Source organism: Alligator mississippiensis, chromosome 3 (genome assembly GCF_030867095.1).
Source record: "Alligator mississippiensis isolate rAllMis1 chromosome 3, rAllMis1, whole genome shotgun sequence".
Taxonomy (NCBI): domain Eukaryota; kingdom Metazoa; phylum Chordata; order Crocodylia; family Alligatoridae; genus Alligator; species Alligator mississippiensis.
Genome location: NC_081826.1, coordinates 194,610,053 through 194,627,235, shown reverse-complemented (window position 1 = coordinate 194,627,235; position 17,183 = coordinate 194,610,053). Strand labels below are relative to the sequence as shown.

At 43.6% G+C, this 17,183-nt stretch overlaps 2 protein-coding genes across 4 annotated transcripts in view; one reads left to right on the top strand and one right to left on the bottom strand.

Moving 5' to 3' along the window:
• LOC102562730 (transient receptor potential cation channel subfamily M member 3) overlaps window positions 1-17,183 on the top strand; it is a 397,561-nt gene that overhangs the window by 341,939 nt on the left and 38,439 nt on the right. For all 3 annotated transcript variants that reach the window (XM_019478170.2, XM_059724786.1, XM_059724785.1), the window contains exon 8: window positions 11,844-11,967. In XM_019478170.2, coding sequence (XP_019333715.2) covers window positions 11,844-11,967 — 124 coding nt within the window. The remainder of the gene's footprint in view (window positions 1-11,843; window positions 11,968-17,183) is intronic.
• LOC132249507 (uncharacterized) lies at window positions 3,465-4,398 on the bottom strand (the record flags this gene model as incomplete). Its single annotated transcript, XM_059724789.1, has 1 exon — window positions 3,465-4,398. A coding segment is annotated over exon 1 (660 nt), but the record flags the coding sequence as incomplete, so codon positions are not given.

Sequence of the window (17,183 nt, the reverse complement as noted above, 5' to 3'; positions counted from 1 at the left end):
ACAATCAGTACACAGGTACACTACCATCATCAATGCATACAATATCTACCCAATGCTAGGTGGTGACGATGATGTCAAAGAACAATTTACTCCATCCTTGGCTATGTTAGGCCCCAGCTCAAGTCTGGGTTCATGCCCGGTATGCAAAGGCCAATAAAGATACCAGGGGTGAAAGTATAAAGAAGATTTATTGCTAGCAATAAAAGATGCAAGCGGAATAATTTCACAGAACAAGCACCCTAGATTTCAAATTCTAAGCCCCTTTTATACAGGAGTTTTTAAACCTTCATAAGCATCCTTGTTTGCTAATTGGCTATAAAGGAGTGACGCAAGGAGTTCTTTACTGAGCATGTCTCTATACCTGTGTTTTAGCTATGTATCTCATTAACATACATGCATGTTTCATTAGCATATCTTTTGCCCACCTAGGGGTGTGATTTTTAGTATTTTAATGAGCTCTTTGGCCTAGTACTCTGATTCTGCTTTTGTTTTCAAGCCCCCTTTATCTAAGACTGTCTCCTCCTTATCATTGCAGATGGGCATTCGTCACATAACATTCACTTTTGCTTAGGCTTTGCATAGTAGTTTCTAGGTCAAACCTCACATTCCCCCCTCTGGAGCATTTTTAATTATTTTTATTATAATTGCTCCATTCAATTTGACTTAACACAAATCTAGTATCCTCAGCTTTCTTTGTTTACAGAATCATTTGATTTACCTTAGGCCTGAAGATAGATAAAATAACAGGTAAACATTGGATACAGAAACAAACCATAATCCCTATAAAACAAAATAGAACAACCATACAAAATAACTGTTTCAACCATCCAAAATTGGGAAGCCAGGAAGTTAACCAGGAAAAGTCTAAGCCAGATGATTCTTTCAATGTCTGTGTCAATCGTTGTAAGGCACCAATTTTGTCTTCAATTAGCACAGAATTATCAGTGAGGTTGAAGCAACACATTCCTTTTAAGGTTTCACACCCCAGATTGTGTCATAACAAGAGATAATCAATAGCGGCTCTATTCTCTAAGACAGCGTCCCTTAATTGCTTTTGTTCAGCATTCAGGGCTGAGAGCGCTCGAGATGTAGCATTTAGCCCTTTTGCTAAAACACAGGCCACTGCAGTAAGATTTCTGCTATTACTTACAGCAAGACCTGGAATCCCCACCATAGATGCAGCTAATGCTATGTATTCTGCCTTAGATAATAGTCCAGGGGAATCATTCTCGTCACATTTAGCAGTGAGAGTAGTGTATGCTCGTTTAAACCTCCCACCAAGAGGGGTTTGTTCAGTGTGCATTATGTCAGATTTCCTTGGAAGAGCTGCAGTTACCCGGGCAATGGTGCATGGTCCCCCAGTAGCATTCGCTGGAAGATATGAATATATCATACTCCCGCAGGCCAGAAAGCATCCTCGAGGAAGGATGGTATGTGTGTATACATAGGATATTTGACTGGTCTTATTACAGAAGATTTTTCTACCTTGGTTCAATTTAAAGCAATTATTGGTACAATTAACTATTAGGAAACATTCAGAAGCATTAGCTGTTGCCTAAACCCTTACAGAAAACATGTCTCTGCTTTTCTCTTTTACAATAGTCCCCCACTTATATATATCCTGATATGTATTTTCCTTCTCTACATCTTTCAGCATAGTATAATTTTGTAAAATTTTCAAAGGGGTAGGTACTGCAATTAAGCATGAGGTAAAAACCAGGTAAGCATTGATCCCTCCCACTAAGCAGAAGTCCGTTCTTTTTAATATTTCCCGGGCCAGATAAATCCAGACATTTTCCTGAGGGTCAAATTTTTGTTGTAAAAGATTTTCCCCTCATATGAGTAGGAGTGGACAGATCAGGGCGCCCCACACTAAAACCTTGAACAATTTCATAATAAGGCTTGTAAAACTTGATCAAAGATTGACAAATTATTTAAAGTTCTTTTCTTTTGAATAGGAATTTTAAGTCTCTTATTGGCTCCACCTTCCACTGTTCTCTGCCTCCGGTCCCGGAGTCTGCAGGGGTTTCTTCTTGTTCCGGTCCAGCCACCGGCTTAAGGCAACTGGAATGTATCCAAGTCTTGATTCCTTCGAGCTTTGCTGCCGTCGGAGTCGTTAAAAGTACTCTATACAGGCCCTTCCATCTGGCTCGAAGTGGTTCCTCGTTCCAGTCTTTTACAAGGGCGTAACTCCCAGGTAATAATCGATTTTCCGGGGCAGGAGACTGGTCCTGTGTCTGCAGCACGTCCCGTACCTGCTGATGGATGGAAGACAAAACAGAAACCAAGGACAATACATATTCTCTAATCATTCCCTCCCCTAAAACATGTAACTGTTGTTCAGTACCCATGGGCAGACTCAGAGGGTAAGGCTTACCATACATTATCTCAAATGGGCTTAATCCCAATTTAGAATGTGGTGCGACCCTTACTCATAATAGGGCCAAGGGTAGGGCCTCTGGCCATTTGAGTCGAGCTTCTTGGCAAATCTTTGCAAGGTGTCTTTTTAAGGTCTGATTCATACGTTCCACCTTTCCACTGGACTGGGGTCTCCAAGGGGTGTGTAAATGCCAGCTGATTCCCAGGAACTCAGAAACCTTCTGAGTAATTTGTGCAATGAAATGTGGGCCATTGTCTGACCCTATTCCTTTTGGAAGTCCGAAGCGAGGTATGATTTCTCGTAGGAGTGCCTTGACCACCTCTCGGGCTTGGGCAGTCCAACATGGGAAGCACTCATCCCAATTAGAGAAAGTGTCCACAAAGACAAGGAGATATCTCATCCCCTGTTGCGGGGGTAACTCAGTAAAATCCACCTGCCATTTTTCTCCTGGCCCATTGCCTATTCTCTGATGTCCTGAAGTTTCTTTTCTCCCTCCTTTTGGGTTATTTCTCTGGCAGACCTCACATGTCTCTGATACCTTCTTGGCAGCCTCTCTTAATCCCACTCCAGTTACATAGTGACTGATCCACCTTACCAGGGCCCTGGGTCCGTAGTGGGTGCCATGATGAGCTCTTTTTACTACCACATGAACCCAGGCAGCTGGGATGATAATGCGGCCATCCTTTGCTACTAGCCACCCGTGCTCCCCCTTCTTTGCTTGAAACTCTCTTATCAATTGTTTGTCTCTTTCCCCATACTGTGGTGTCACAGGCTGGTATAAGTCTGGGAGGAGAGGTAACAGATTACTTACTTCGGGCAGCAAGTCTGTCTGAGGTCTTTTAGCTGCTCTCTTTGCTGTAGCGTCAGCAAATCGATTACCTTTTGTGGAGGGATTATTTTCTTTTTGATGTGCTTTACAATGCATTACCGCCACCTCCTTTGGTTCCCAGACTGCCTTGAGGAGAGCTTTTATCTGCTTGCTATGCTTAATACCTGTTCCTTTAGAATCAAGTAGACCCCGCTCTTTCCATAGCGCTCCGTGGGCATGTAAAATAAGAAAAACATTTTTAGAGTCAGTATAAATATTGACAGTTTTGTTGGCTGCCAATTGCAAAGCCCGAGTCACAGCAATGAGTTCAGCCTTTTGAGCTGAAACAGATGGGTTTAAAGGTCCTGCTTCTATCACATTCTGTGTAGTCACGATAGCATATCCGGATTTTCGAATTCCATTCTCTATACTCGAGCTGCCATCAGTGTAGAACTCCAAGTCAGCTTTTTCAAGAGGTCTGTCTCTCAAATTTGGTCTTGAAGAATAAACAGTTTCCAATGTTTGCAAACAATCATGCACAAGATCTGGTGTGTCACCCATAGATGGCAACAATATTGCTGGATTTACAGTGCGAGAAATGGCCAGTTTTATTTCAGGCTTATCTAGGAGGATGGCCTGATATCGAGCCATTCGTCCCGGAGTTAACCAGTTCCCTCCTTTCTGTTCCAGGACTGTAAGTACTGCGTGAGGCACATATACAATCATTTCATGGCCTAGGGTTAACTTTTCAGCTTCTTGTATTAGCAGACAGGTGGCAGCAACAGCCCGGAGACAAGCAGGCCATCCACATGACACAAAGTCTAATTTTTTTGAAAAATATGCCACTGGTCGTTGCCAGCTACCCAATTTCTGTGTTAAGACTCCCACGGCTACCCCACCTCGGTCATGCACAAAAAGGGAAAAAGGCTTACTCATGTCCGGTAGTCCTAAGGCGGGTGCTTCAATGAGAGCCTGCTTTAACTGGCAAAATGCTTGCTCACACTCTTCAGTCCATTCGAGCACCTTTTCATCTCCTTGTGTAGCTTCATACAGAGGTTTTGCAATAACCCCAAAATTTGGAATCCAAATCCTGCAAAAACCTACTGTACCTAAGAATCCTCGTAGTTGTTTCTTTGTTATTGGGGGTGCCAGCCAGCATATAGCTTCTTTTCTTTCAGGCAACAGGGCTCTCTGACCAGGCTGTAATTCAAATCCCAAGTATGTTACTTTTTGGGACATGGGCTGCATTTTTCTTCTGGATACTCGGTATCCTTCTTGACCCAGAAAATTAAGGAGGCAAATTGTTCCTTCCAGGCAGCTTGCTTCAGTGGTGGCTGTTAAAAGCAAGTCATCCACATATTGCAAAAGAGCACAGGACAGTGGCAGTTTTAGCCTACGTAAATCCTTGCTTAATGCAGTGCCGAATAGGGTTGGGCTGTTTTTAAATCCTTGGGGTAAAACAGTCCAGCACAACTGAGTCTTAATGCTAGTATCTGGGTCTTCCCATTCAAATGCAAATATTTCCTGAGATCCCCTCTCTACCGGTATACAGAAGAAAACATCTTTTAAATCAATAACCGTAAACCAGTTATGATCTGGGTTCAAAGCAGATAGCAAGGTGTACGGATTAGGCATTACCGGGTATATACTCACAACCACTTTATTTACAGCTCTCAAGTCTTGGACGAAACGATATTCATTACTCTTAGGCTTCTTCACAGGCAAGATGAGTGTGTTAAAAGCTGATGTACATTCACGGAGAAGGCCATACTCCAGGAACCGTTCAACTAACGGCTTCAGTCCTTTCCTGGCTTCCATCTGCATTGGATATTGTTTCACACATGGAGGCTGGGCCCCTGGCAAAAGTTGAATCTTCACAGGGTCAGCATTTTTAGCCTTCCGGGTCGGTGACCTGCCCATACCCATGGAACAACAGCATCGAGCAGGGGTTGAGAAATATCCGGTGTACTTTCCTCTCGGAGAAGGCCAAGAAGGCAAGCCTGCAAATGCCACCCCTTTTCAGGAGGCACTGTTAAAAACATTTGTCCATCCTGGAACAACAACGTAGCTTGCAGTTTACAGAGGAGGTCTCTCCCTAAAAGGGGAACGGGGCAGTCTGGTATGTACAAGAATTGATGGGTAACTTTGGCCTGCCCAAGATTACAGGTCATTGGCTGTAGGAAGGGTCGTGTTACTGCCTTCCCTGTAACCCCTACCACTGGCACAGTCTTTTTACTTAAAGGTTTCAGTTTTTGAGTTAAGACAGAATGGGCAGCACCTGTATCGACGAGAAAATCTACCAATTCATCTCTGTCCCCTAGTTGCATTTTAACCAGAGGCTCGTCAGGGGACACTGGGATCTGGGTTATCTTTCCCTCCCGGGCCTCCGGTCCCCTCCAATCTGAATCCCTTCCAAAAGCGAACAATCCACTGCTCTCCTCTTTTTTCTTTTCACCTTCCCCAACTTTCCGTTACGGGCATTCCCGCTTCCAATGTCCTTTTCGTTTGCAAAAGGCACATTGATCTTTCTCTAATGGACCCCATCTCTGAGGCTGTCTCCAGGATCCCTCATCTCTAGGTTTTCCCGTGATTGCAGCTGCCACTAGGGCTGCCTGCATTTTCATCTTTCTCTCCTCTTTCTTGTCCTGTTGCTTTTCCTGAACACTTTCTCGATTAGTAAATACTTGGTAAGCAATGTCTACTAGTTGGGAAATAGGCATACCTGTTGCTCTGTCTGTCTTCTGCAATTTCTTTCTAATGTCTGGTGCACTCTGACCTATAAAGATCATATTTACCATGCGAGCGTTCGATGCATCCTCCGGATCCTCACGAGTGTATTTCCTGAAAGTAGTGTAAATTCTTTCCAAAAAAGCACTCGGGGTCTCATTAGTCTCCTGTCAAACCTCATACACCTTACTGAGATTTTGAGGTTTTTTCACAGCATCTCTCAATCCTCGGAGGATATATTCTTGATAGGCACGGATGGAGGTCATATCTTGGTCTGGTTTCCAATCTGGCTCCTGGATGGGGACATGATCGTCTCTATTTCCTTGCAGGTTCCCTGCAGTAATTTCCTTTTCCACGTACTCACGAGCTTTGTTCGCTACCATTCTCCTTTCCTCTGGTGTCAACAGGATATCTAAAAGAGACTGAACATCTGCCCAGGTTGGGTTATGGTAACGATTTGAAAATCATTTTAAACAGGTTTTGTACCTTTTCAGGATTCTCTCTCAAGCTGGGGTTATTGTTCTTCCAATTATACAAATCTGATGTAGTGAAAGAAACGTGCACAAAGGTTCAACGGTAGGTTGGCTCACCGTCATCTTTGAGAGGCCCGGGTACCACTTGTTCTCTTAGGGGAAATACCCCATTTCCCTTCCCACGGCCAGGATCAGATTCCCTGTGATGTTTTCCCTTAACCCCGGAGTCTGCTCCTAACTGTACTCTCCACCCACCTCCCGGGGTTATATCAGGAGAAGTCGGGGATTCTGGAGATTGCCAAGCACCTGACGGCCATGGTTGGTGCTGTTCCAGATCCCTGGGTCAGGGAGTATTCTCAACTTCTGCCTCGGGGGAGGGAAGAAGCAGGAAGAGCAGATGCCAACGAGGAATCAGATGAATCAGGAGGAGGAGGGGGAAGAGGAAGAGAATAAGGTAAAGGCAGCAGAGGGGGGGGGGCCTCCGGCTCTGGACAGTCCAGGACAGGATTTGCAGTTGGTCGAGCTACAGCCATCTCACAGATCCCAACCCCCTCCCCCAATCCACATTCCTCCCAAATCTTCTTATCTCTACAAAGAGACATAAACGCTTGCGCATACACCAATTCCTCCCATTTACCATTCTGCCGGCAGAACAAAATCAATTGCAAGATGGTATTATAATTAACACTTCCCTCCCGAGGCCAATATTGTTGATCATCTAGCTGATAGCGTGGCCACGCAGTTTCACAGAAGAATTTAGCTTTCTTCTTAGTCATAGGATCCCCACCAAACTCTGCCCAATGTCCCAATACACAAGAGAGGGGGGTTCCTAACCTTACTGTTAATAGTACCCATCTCAGGGCTGCCTTCCCGGTTCTGACCGTCCGACTTACCTGGGATCCAGGGATCTGTTCTTAGTCCTCGTCCTCACAGGGGAAAAATCACTGGTCTTGGACTCGGGCCAGACAGAATACTTGCAGAAATAATCCCAGGCAGACGTACTGACGGTAGGCCTTATGCCCTTTCTACCCTCTCACCCAGGTGCCTGTTACTGATACTTTCACTCTGTGGCATTGCACCGTTAGGCTACTGCCGCCTCAGCGATCCAGCTCCTCCTGAAGCAAAAGTCTCACCGGGAAAAGAAATCCCGGGGCGTGCCTGACATTAGATAAGGAAGAGCAAATCAGCTGGTCGTCAGCTAGTCCAGGCAAAGCTTATCTACGGCAGTCCCATCTGGGTCGCCAAAAACTGTTAGGCCCCAGCTCAAGTCTGGGTTTGTGTCTGGTATGCAAAGGCCAATAAAGATACCAGGGGTGAAAGTATAAAGAAGATTTATTGCTAGCAATAAAAGGTGCAAGCAGAATAATTTCACAGAACAAGCACCCTAGATTTCAAATTCTAAGCCCCTTTTATACAGGAGTTTTTAAACCTTCATAAGCATCCTTGTTTGCTAATTGGCTATAAAGGAGTGACGCAAGGAGTTCTTTACTGAGCATGTCTCTATACCTGTGTTTTAGCTATGTATCTCATTAACATACATGCATGTTTCATTAGCATATCTTTTGCCCACCTAGGGGTGTGATTTTTAGTATTTTAATGAGCTCTTTGGCCTAGTACTCTGATTCTGCTTTTGTTTTCAAGCCCCCTTTATCTAAGATTGTCTCCTCCTTATCATTGCAGATGGGCATTCGTCACATAACATTCACTTTTGCTTAGGCTTTGCATAGTAGTTTCTAGGTCAAACCTCACAGCTACATACTGACTAATGCTTCTCAGATCCATTATGAACATCCAGCTTGCTCCAAAACACCAAAAGCAATGATAAGGACACTCAATGCCAGATCTTTTCAAGACTCAAATTTCTTTAAGGATCACTAACAGTGTCTCCATGAAAAGCTCTCTGTCATGCCCACAAATGAAGGCAACATTTTAAACCACTGTCCGTATGGCCTGCACTGAACTCATTGGCTACACCAAGACTAGAACAATGAAAACAATGCCAAGATCAAAAGACAAGGGCTCATTCTTCTAAGTAAAATGGCACCTCATCTCAGCAGAAGAAGGAGATGTATCAGCTCCTCAAAGCCAAAGCTGAAAGAAGGATCTGGGAAATCAAAAACCAGTGGTGGCAAGATAAAGTGAAGGAGATTCAGCTGTGTACTAACATGCATAGTTTTTTGTCCAGGCAGTGAAAGCCATTTGCAGTCCAACTTCCCATGGCCCTACTTTCCTGTGAACACAGGATGGTTCAACACTCCTCAGAGACAATGAATCGATCCAATCTACATGGAAAGAGTACTTTGAGGCATTCGTGAACTGTGAGTCAACTGTGGTGCATACCAACATCAAGCCCATTCCCCAACATCCTGAAAGGGGATCCCTCACCAACCCTCCTATCCTTAAAGTCTGGCATGCCATCAAGGAAACTAAGAACAGCAGTGCTACTGCCCTGGAGGAAATCTACAAGGATGGCAGTGAGGAGCTGGTACTGATACTCCATGAATTTATTCCTCAAATTTGGAACAGTGGAGAGATCCCTGGGAACCTGAGAAATGCCAACATAGTGACTAACTTCACAAAAAGAAATTAAGTTTGTGTGTGGTAATTATCAAAGTATTTCCCTCCTTTCCACAGTAGGGAACTCCTCACTTGCATCCTCCTGAACTATCTTCTACCTCTTGCTGAGGGAGTCCTGCCAGAATCTCAGTGTGGCAACTGACATGATCTTTGTTGCCCACCAGGTCCAAGAAAAGTGTAGGGAATAACATCAGACCCATATATAGCTTTCATTGACCTTACTAAGGTCTTTGTAAGAGGCTCATAAGTAGAGATCACCCTTGAATCAGCTGATGACAGTGCAGCATTTGTGGAAGTCAGGTGATTTAATGGCTCCTGGTTTTCTACTCCAATGATGTTAATGACTTTGTCCTTTTTAATGAACTTGATGGTCTACTAATCAAACTAACCTTTCATAGGGCAATTTTGCTCCTTGATGGTGGCTTCTAGTCTCCAGGAAAGGGAGGATAGGGAGGAAAGGGAGGATAGTCTCCAGGAAAGCAGGAAAGGGAGGATAAGTCAACTGAAAATTAGTCTCTGTCCCTGCTCTACACAGATATAACTTTCGGAAACTCTTTTTTCTGGCCTTCATTTCATTATATTCTGGGTTGAGTTTTATAAGAAAATTATGGTATACTGCCAGTGGCTAATATCTTAAATATCCTAAACAAAGCTTCCTTGGTCTCTGCCTGAGGCAGGGGAGCTGCCGCAGACACCGCCAGCACTGTCGGCAGCAGATGTGGGGGGGTGAGCGCCAACCAGGGGTCAGCGAGCACCTGCAGGCGCTGCCAGCAGAGTTGGCAGTGGCCAGTGGCAATCATGGATCACCTGCAGATGCCACCGGCGGTTTCAGCGGCAGGGTGGCAAGCAGCGACTGCCCGCAGGCACCGCCGACAGTGTCGCGTGCACACCCTATGCATCACCCCTGACCACCACCAGCCACTGGAGCAGGAGTGTCCACTCCTGGGTGCTCCACTGGCACAGCCGGTGTGCCCAGGTGGCTCCAGCAGTGGGTGGTGGCAACCCTGAGGCAGCATCCCAGCAAGACGCTGCAGCCTCTCCCCCATGTCCAGATGTTGACTCTGCAGAGACAAGAAACAGAAGTATTTTGAGAATTTGCAATATTTCAGAGATGAGATGCTCTGCACCAGGGACCCTGTGCTGCCTGGTCTCTGATCACAGGGACCATGGTAAGCTGTTCAGGCAGAGCTGGGCCCAGGCAGCCACTGGCTGAGCCCCCCAGCCCTGCTTCCCCCTAGGGCTGGCAGCCCACTGGGTGCTGGCCTCAGGCAGCCTGCCTCCCCTTCCCCCCTTCCCAGGATGGGCAAAGCCAGGCAGCAACTGCTGCTGCAGCTCTCCCCATCTTTCCCTGCAGGCCAGTCACTCTGTCACACTGCCGTCCAGCCCACAGTGTCCAGACTCAGAGCACATGGGGCTCCCAAAAAACTGGGGTTAGGGACTGGACATGCCCCTGCCCTCCCATCAGGGGGCTTCTCTGGAGAGAAGGCTGCCCTCCCACCCCCCCGGCACGTGCTACTACTGTGCCTGAAGCATGCCCCTGCTGTGCGTGCCCTGGGCGGTATGCAATAAGCTGTTTGTGTATGCAGAGGGGTTTCTCAACCACTGCACCCTGCTGCTGCTAATCCTGCTGGGCATACCTGCACTCCTGGTTTGGGACCCTGAGGTACAATGGCGTGGGAGGCAATGATGCAGTGATGCAGGTAGCAAGTTTATGCTCACTTACTTACTGCACAGTAAGGCACATGTAGACACCTTACTGCGCAGTAACACTGTATGTGTGCTCTGACTTGGGAGTAACATTACTGCCAAGTTGGAGCACACACAGTGTTACTGTGCAGTAATGCCTACACATGTAGATGCTGGTCTAAAAGCCACTTACTGCACAGTAAATGCACATGTAGCCATGCCCAGGATACATAAATTACTTCATCAGCTGCTGTGGCTTCTCATTTAGCAATGAAATGAGTGCAGTTCCACGGTTTAAGAAAGGAAGAGAAAAGGAATCCACTTGAAATATCAGGTGGGATAGAATCAGGCAGTAGAAGTGGGCCAGAGGATATTCAGCATAAGCATTCCGCAACTTGGTTTTAAAGTTCAATACAACATCCTACTTGCAACAGTACAGCTGACTAACAATACTTGGTTTAAAATTTTCCAAAATGTCCCACTAGGACTCCTACACTCATATACATTTTGACAGTTTTATCCTTAGCCTTTGCCTCAGCACCTTGCCTTTTTGGTCCCATAGATGATTTAGACTCAGCAAAGCATAAAATTGCAATCAATAACATTAAATATGAAAAAAGCTATTGTAAAGCCAGTGCCTTTTAATGTATTACTATGGGAAATAAATATGGCAGTTCTTCTGGTGTTATTCAAGATCACATGTTGTAATTTACTATGTACACTGACAACAAAAATATTCACTTAAAACCAAAAAATAAAAAATGTCCTTAGAGTTCCACATGACAAACTTCTAGATGCATTTTACAAGCCCACGGATATAATTGGGTATTCAGCTAACCCAGACATTACAGTCTACACCAAATCCAGGCTGTCATCTAGTGTTTATTTTTTTGATAAATTCACCACAGCTGATAGTGCTGAGTAGCTTTCTGTAAGGCAATAATCTGCAAATTGAAAAAAATCTCAGAGATGGGGAACCACAATGTTTAAAGCAGTATGTTTTTCCAGCATATTTTAATGTTTAGATCTCTGACACTTTCAGAAATCCCTCCATTTCAGACCTCTACAAAACAACTTTTAATACCTTCTGGTTTTTATTCCTGCCTTCTTGGCCATTAATTTGACACTAGAACCATTTTCCAGACCATTTAATAACACACATCTTCCTTTTCTCTACTTTTTCTAATTTCAGGCTTATCAATGAATCTTTAAGGGACCAGTTACTAGTTACCATCCAGAAGACTTTTACCTATACTCGGACTCAGGCACAGCATCTCTTCATCATACTCATGGAATGCATGAAGAAGAAGGAGTTGGTATGTTAATAGTTCCTTAAGAATAAAGGGAAGTAAATGGTACTTTGTTGTCATGACTGAGATTTTCAAATGCCAGCCAAGGTATTTGGCTTTCCAGTTCCCATTAAAATTAATAGCAATTGAGTATCCAAATCGTCTTATCAGCTTTGAAAATATTCCCCATCCTTTATGTATTCCCCATACTTTATGAATCCCTGGATTTTTGTATGTTTTCTATTGACATTTCATCTCACTTATACATCAACATAGGTGTGTCATGAAATGTATCAATTGGATCAATATCAAAGTGACTTTTCTGTGTTATGTTTTGCCAGATGTGTTATTAGTGTCTCATGTCCTCAATATGACTGACAAAATAATACAAGATAAGCTTGGCAATGCCTGCCTTTGCAGAATGCATCTTGATGTTATCGGCCTGCCATGCCATCTGCGTACACATGTGGACACATACACAGATAACTGTCATCCACGCTGATGAGAGTTCTGCTCCTAACATTTGTTACAGCACTGCAGAAGTGTCACTAAAGGGTATCATACAGCTTTCAGAACTTTTATTACAAGTGATATATGAGAGAAAAAGAATATGGTTTGATTCTGAGACTCTAGGTTGAAGTTGCAGAGCTATCCCTTTGAAAAATATTCTTTTTACTGGTAAATTAAGCATTGAATACCAATTTGCCATTTGTACAACATCACTTTCCAGCACCACCTTAAAAAATTGTAGGTCTGAATTCTCATAGGCTTGATGTTTGACAGCCTAACTGAAATGAGATTCTGTTTATTTTTTTTTTCATGTAATCTTTCCTCTGAAATTGATTTTAGATTCATATCATCACAAATATATATGTGCCTGCAATCCGAGGTTGTTGACAACATGCAGTGTTTTATTTAGTGTAACAATTTTGAAGAGCAAGGGTACAGTCTAATTTTTTTCAATCATGTATTTTGTCACAGTGACTATCCATTTTCTTCAGCTTCATCCACCTGCTGAGCAAACTGATTTCCATTTGGAAGAGCCAGCAGAAGTAAAGGCCACCTTTGAATATCCCTTTAATAATAGCTAGCAACTGTGTTTTATATCTATAAGCATGGGTAGATCCAGAATTTTAGAAAGGGGCATGTGGGGGCAGTCACCTGTGCTGCAGGAGTGGTTGCACCCCAGATCCCAACGTCTTCCCTGCCCCATTCCACCAACATCAGAGTAGGCAGACCACGCTACAGGAGCAGCAGACACGGGCTTTTTTTTATGTCCCTCAAGCAAATAAGAATCTTTCCTCCCCCACCCACTGCTGCCACTGCTGTTCTCCACAAATGACCCAGGGGAAGGGAGTGGGGGGCCACTCCTGCCCTATTGCTGCTAGACTGCATATAGAGCTACACACAGCAACAGCAATGCCAGTAGCAGATGGGTTCCCCTCCCTCATGCCTGTTCCTGAGCTGGGCAGGGACGAAGGTTGTGTCTGCTGCTACTGCTGTCCCTGACTAAGACCAGCTTCCCACAAAGCCTAGCTGGAGTAGGCAGGAGTGACTCTGGAGCTTCCCCTGTCCCCACCCCTGCCCTACCCCCAGGCAGCTGGAGACAGCAGAAGCAGTGGGCCAGGGAGGGTTATGCTGCTAAGCATGGAGAGGAAGGGAGAGGGGATTCTTACTTCCTTTGGCGACTTATAAAAAGTCCCCAGCTGTTTCTCTAGAATTTAATTAGAGCCTTTGATATGGGACTCTCACAAAGCTTTTGGTAAAGCCCAAATAGACTATATTAACCAGATCACCCTGAGTTACATGCTTCTTGACACCCTTAAAAAACTCTGAATAGATTGGTAAGACTTAAATGCCTTTTACCAAAGTCAGGTTGACCCCTCCCCAACAGGTGCTGTTCATCCATGTAATGGACAATCGTTATTTTTAGTATGGTTTCAACAGATTTCTGTTATATCAGGAACAGGAACAGAAGTTAGGTTCACCTTGTAGATGTCCCCTAGAACCCTTTTTAAAAGAATAATGTTACGTTGCCTGCCCTTCAGTCCTTTGGTACAGAAGTTGTTTTTAGTGATAGGTTACAATTTCAAGTTTGAGTTCCTTCAGGACTTTAAGTGATGACCACCCAGTCCTGACAATTTACCACTGTTAGTTTAATCATCTCCTCTATAACGTCCTTCATTGATGTGTCAATTTGGATTAGTTCTATTAATTTGTCTCCTGGAAAGAGTGACTCTTGTTTTGGAATCTCCCCAACATTATGGTTGGTGAGCACTAATGCAAAGAACTCATTTGGCTTCTCTACAATTGCCTTACCCTCTCTGAGTTCTCCTTTTATTTCCTGATTTTCCAGGAGCCTTGCTGAATCCCTGACAAGCTTCCTTTTTCCAGTGTACTCAAAACACTTTTGATATCTCCAGCAACTTGCTCCTAATATATATGCTTGTGCATATGCGTATGTATGCATGTGTGTCTGTGTATATATATATTGGGCTTGCCTTATAGTTTTACATTTAGAGTGCAGAGTATATGCTCATTTCTATTTCCTTCAGGCATGACTTCCATTCTTGAATGACATATTTTTGCCTCTCCTAGCATCCTACATTGTACTATTTAACCATACTGGCCCTCTCTTTTTTTCTGGCCCCATTGCTACTCTTTTTATCTGTGGTATGCACTTAATTTGTGCCTTGAATAAGTTTTTCTTTTTTAATATCTCATGCTACTTGCAAGATTTTAATTCTCTTGACTGTTGCTAATTTAAACTACTCATTATTATTGTGTTCTCTGCTTCTGCAGCCTCTCTAATCTCCCTTACCATTTCTTGCATACTGCCAAAATCCTGATCAGATTGATAATATAACCCCAGAAGTACACTCTTCTGAATTAAATGCTGAATTTCTACACATGCAGATTTTCTGGTACCTCTTACCTTATTAGATTTAATGCTGTCTTTAACATAAAGTGCCAGTCCCCCATAGGCCCCAACTGCATGGGTACTCTGGGGCTCAAGCACCCACCAAAAAAATTAGCAGCGCTCAGCACCCACAGGCCATGGCCATTTTGGTGTTACACAATACATGTTAGATCTGTGTTATGTTAAAAACTTTGCCCTGAAAGCAAGCTTTTAAAAGCTGGTACCAGTAAGTGACAGAAGGACATTATGTGGGTGCACAGGAAGGTGGAATTAGACCAGTGCATGGAGATTCATGGTGAGGTAGTGAACATGAGTAGGCCAGAGGTTTTTCCCAGTGGGTGCATTGGCCCTAGGCCAGAGGTAGGGCCAAAGCACCCACTGGCAAAAACCAAAAGTTAACGCCTATCCAATTCCTCACTCTGTATTACCTTTTCCATCATTCCTGTGTAGTTTGTACCCTGCAATTACAGTGTCGCATTGATATTCTTCATTCCTCCAGGTGTCAGAGATGCCTGTTAGGTCAACTGATATTGATAGAATACAAATAGATATAACAGGCATCTCTGAAAGCTATGCTTAAATAGAAGACTCTGTGTATTTTTTCTGATCCAGAGTTTTGGCATTTTATCATTATACTGTTTCAGATACTGTGCACAAAAACCTTTAAATGTAATTACAACTAGTATAGACAGCAGCAGATAGACCATTAGTCATGGACCTAGAGGTTGACCCTACGTATAAACTGAATTCGATTGTTATGGTCCTCTTGGTGGCGGGGAGGTCAGCCTATAATAAGAATAATACAATAGTCACTAATTCCTTCAAGATAGTATCCTTTTTAATGTTTTCAAATTATTTCTGTATCTGTATAATGCCCCACAGAACTTAATTACTGAATTTAATTACTAAACTTAATTATATAACAGAAATATGTCCCCTACTTACCTATGGCTGCCAAATATTTACCTGCATGCATGAATGTGTCCTGTAAAACTGTTGAGATGCCAACGCTGATACAAGTAAATTGAACTGCCAGTTCCAGTGCTGCCAAGAGTCTGCAGCAGCTCCTTTTGCAACACCTCTTATCAATCATTAGCAGAAAGGGCACCCTAAGGAAGGGAGACTCGGGTCAGCTCTACAGAGTGTGAGACCTGCAGGCAAGTTAATAACAAAGCTTCTATGACAGAAATACCTGAACTATAAACAGGTTAAGGGCCAGTTTTTCCCTGATGGAACAAAACAGAGATGTAGGAGGGAATCATTTGGCCGCAAAACCATCCTTTAAAAAATAGAAAGGTTGCAGAATGGAACAGAATATCAATGACAGGAAGAAAATGAACATATAAGAAGGAAAGGGAACATCAAGATTAAAGAAAAGAGAAATAAAAGGAAGGAAAGCCCACAGAAAGGAGGGGCATAACATGACTATGGATGAAGCCTGCCATAGAAAGAAAGGATATACAAGAAAAAACAGAAAGAGAAAATACATGTATATATTCTGAAGTACACATTTTGTATGATTGCAAATACTTCTGCAAACCTCTTCTATTTTAGCAGTAAGAAAAAGGTGGGGTATCTTTTGACTGACTAGTTTTTGTTCTGTTTTATTTTGCCTGTGAAAAGCACAAAGATTAAAATAACACTCCAACTTAATGGAATTCATTAAACAAAAAAAAAACTCCCACCTGAATTAAAGTCGTGTTGTTTGATGTTGAGTCAGTTTTTATGCTATTTTCCTTCTTATTAGCTTGGAAGCTGTGGGTGTCCTTTACCTGAATCAGTACCTGTGTGCTATTTGCACACAATATCTCTTTTCAAAGGACAAAAGTAGCTGCTACCTATAAAGCCTTGCTGTTTAGGGCCTTGTTACACATTGTATTTTGAGCTGTTCAAATGTTGATGGGTGCTAGTGCTAGCGTGAGTTTGGAGCAGTCAAACCTTGAGGGTAAAAACCTTCTCTGACTGTCCCCCACCTGGACATCTGTGACTTGCCACTAGAGGTCTGATGAGCAGGGGCCTGACTAGGAGCAGCTGTGATTTGCTCCACCCAGCTGGTAAGCCAGGACAGGCTTCTACCCTGCTGTAGGTTGGGGATGTGTGAGAAATGGGTTGGGGGCACAGGAACATGAAGCTGGGAGCTGGAGAGTTACAAGGGTGGGGGAGGTAATGACATGGGAGTGAGAGAAAGGTAGCAAAATGAAGGAAGACAGCCACTGAAGGATAAAATTAAAGTTAAAAAAATATGAAAAGAAATAAAGAGGAAGTAAATTAAAGACAGTCTTGTTTTTAAATAAATTGTTTTTTTGGGATTGGGGGACGTACT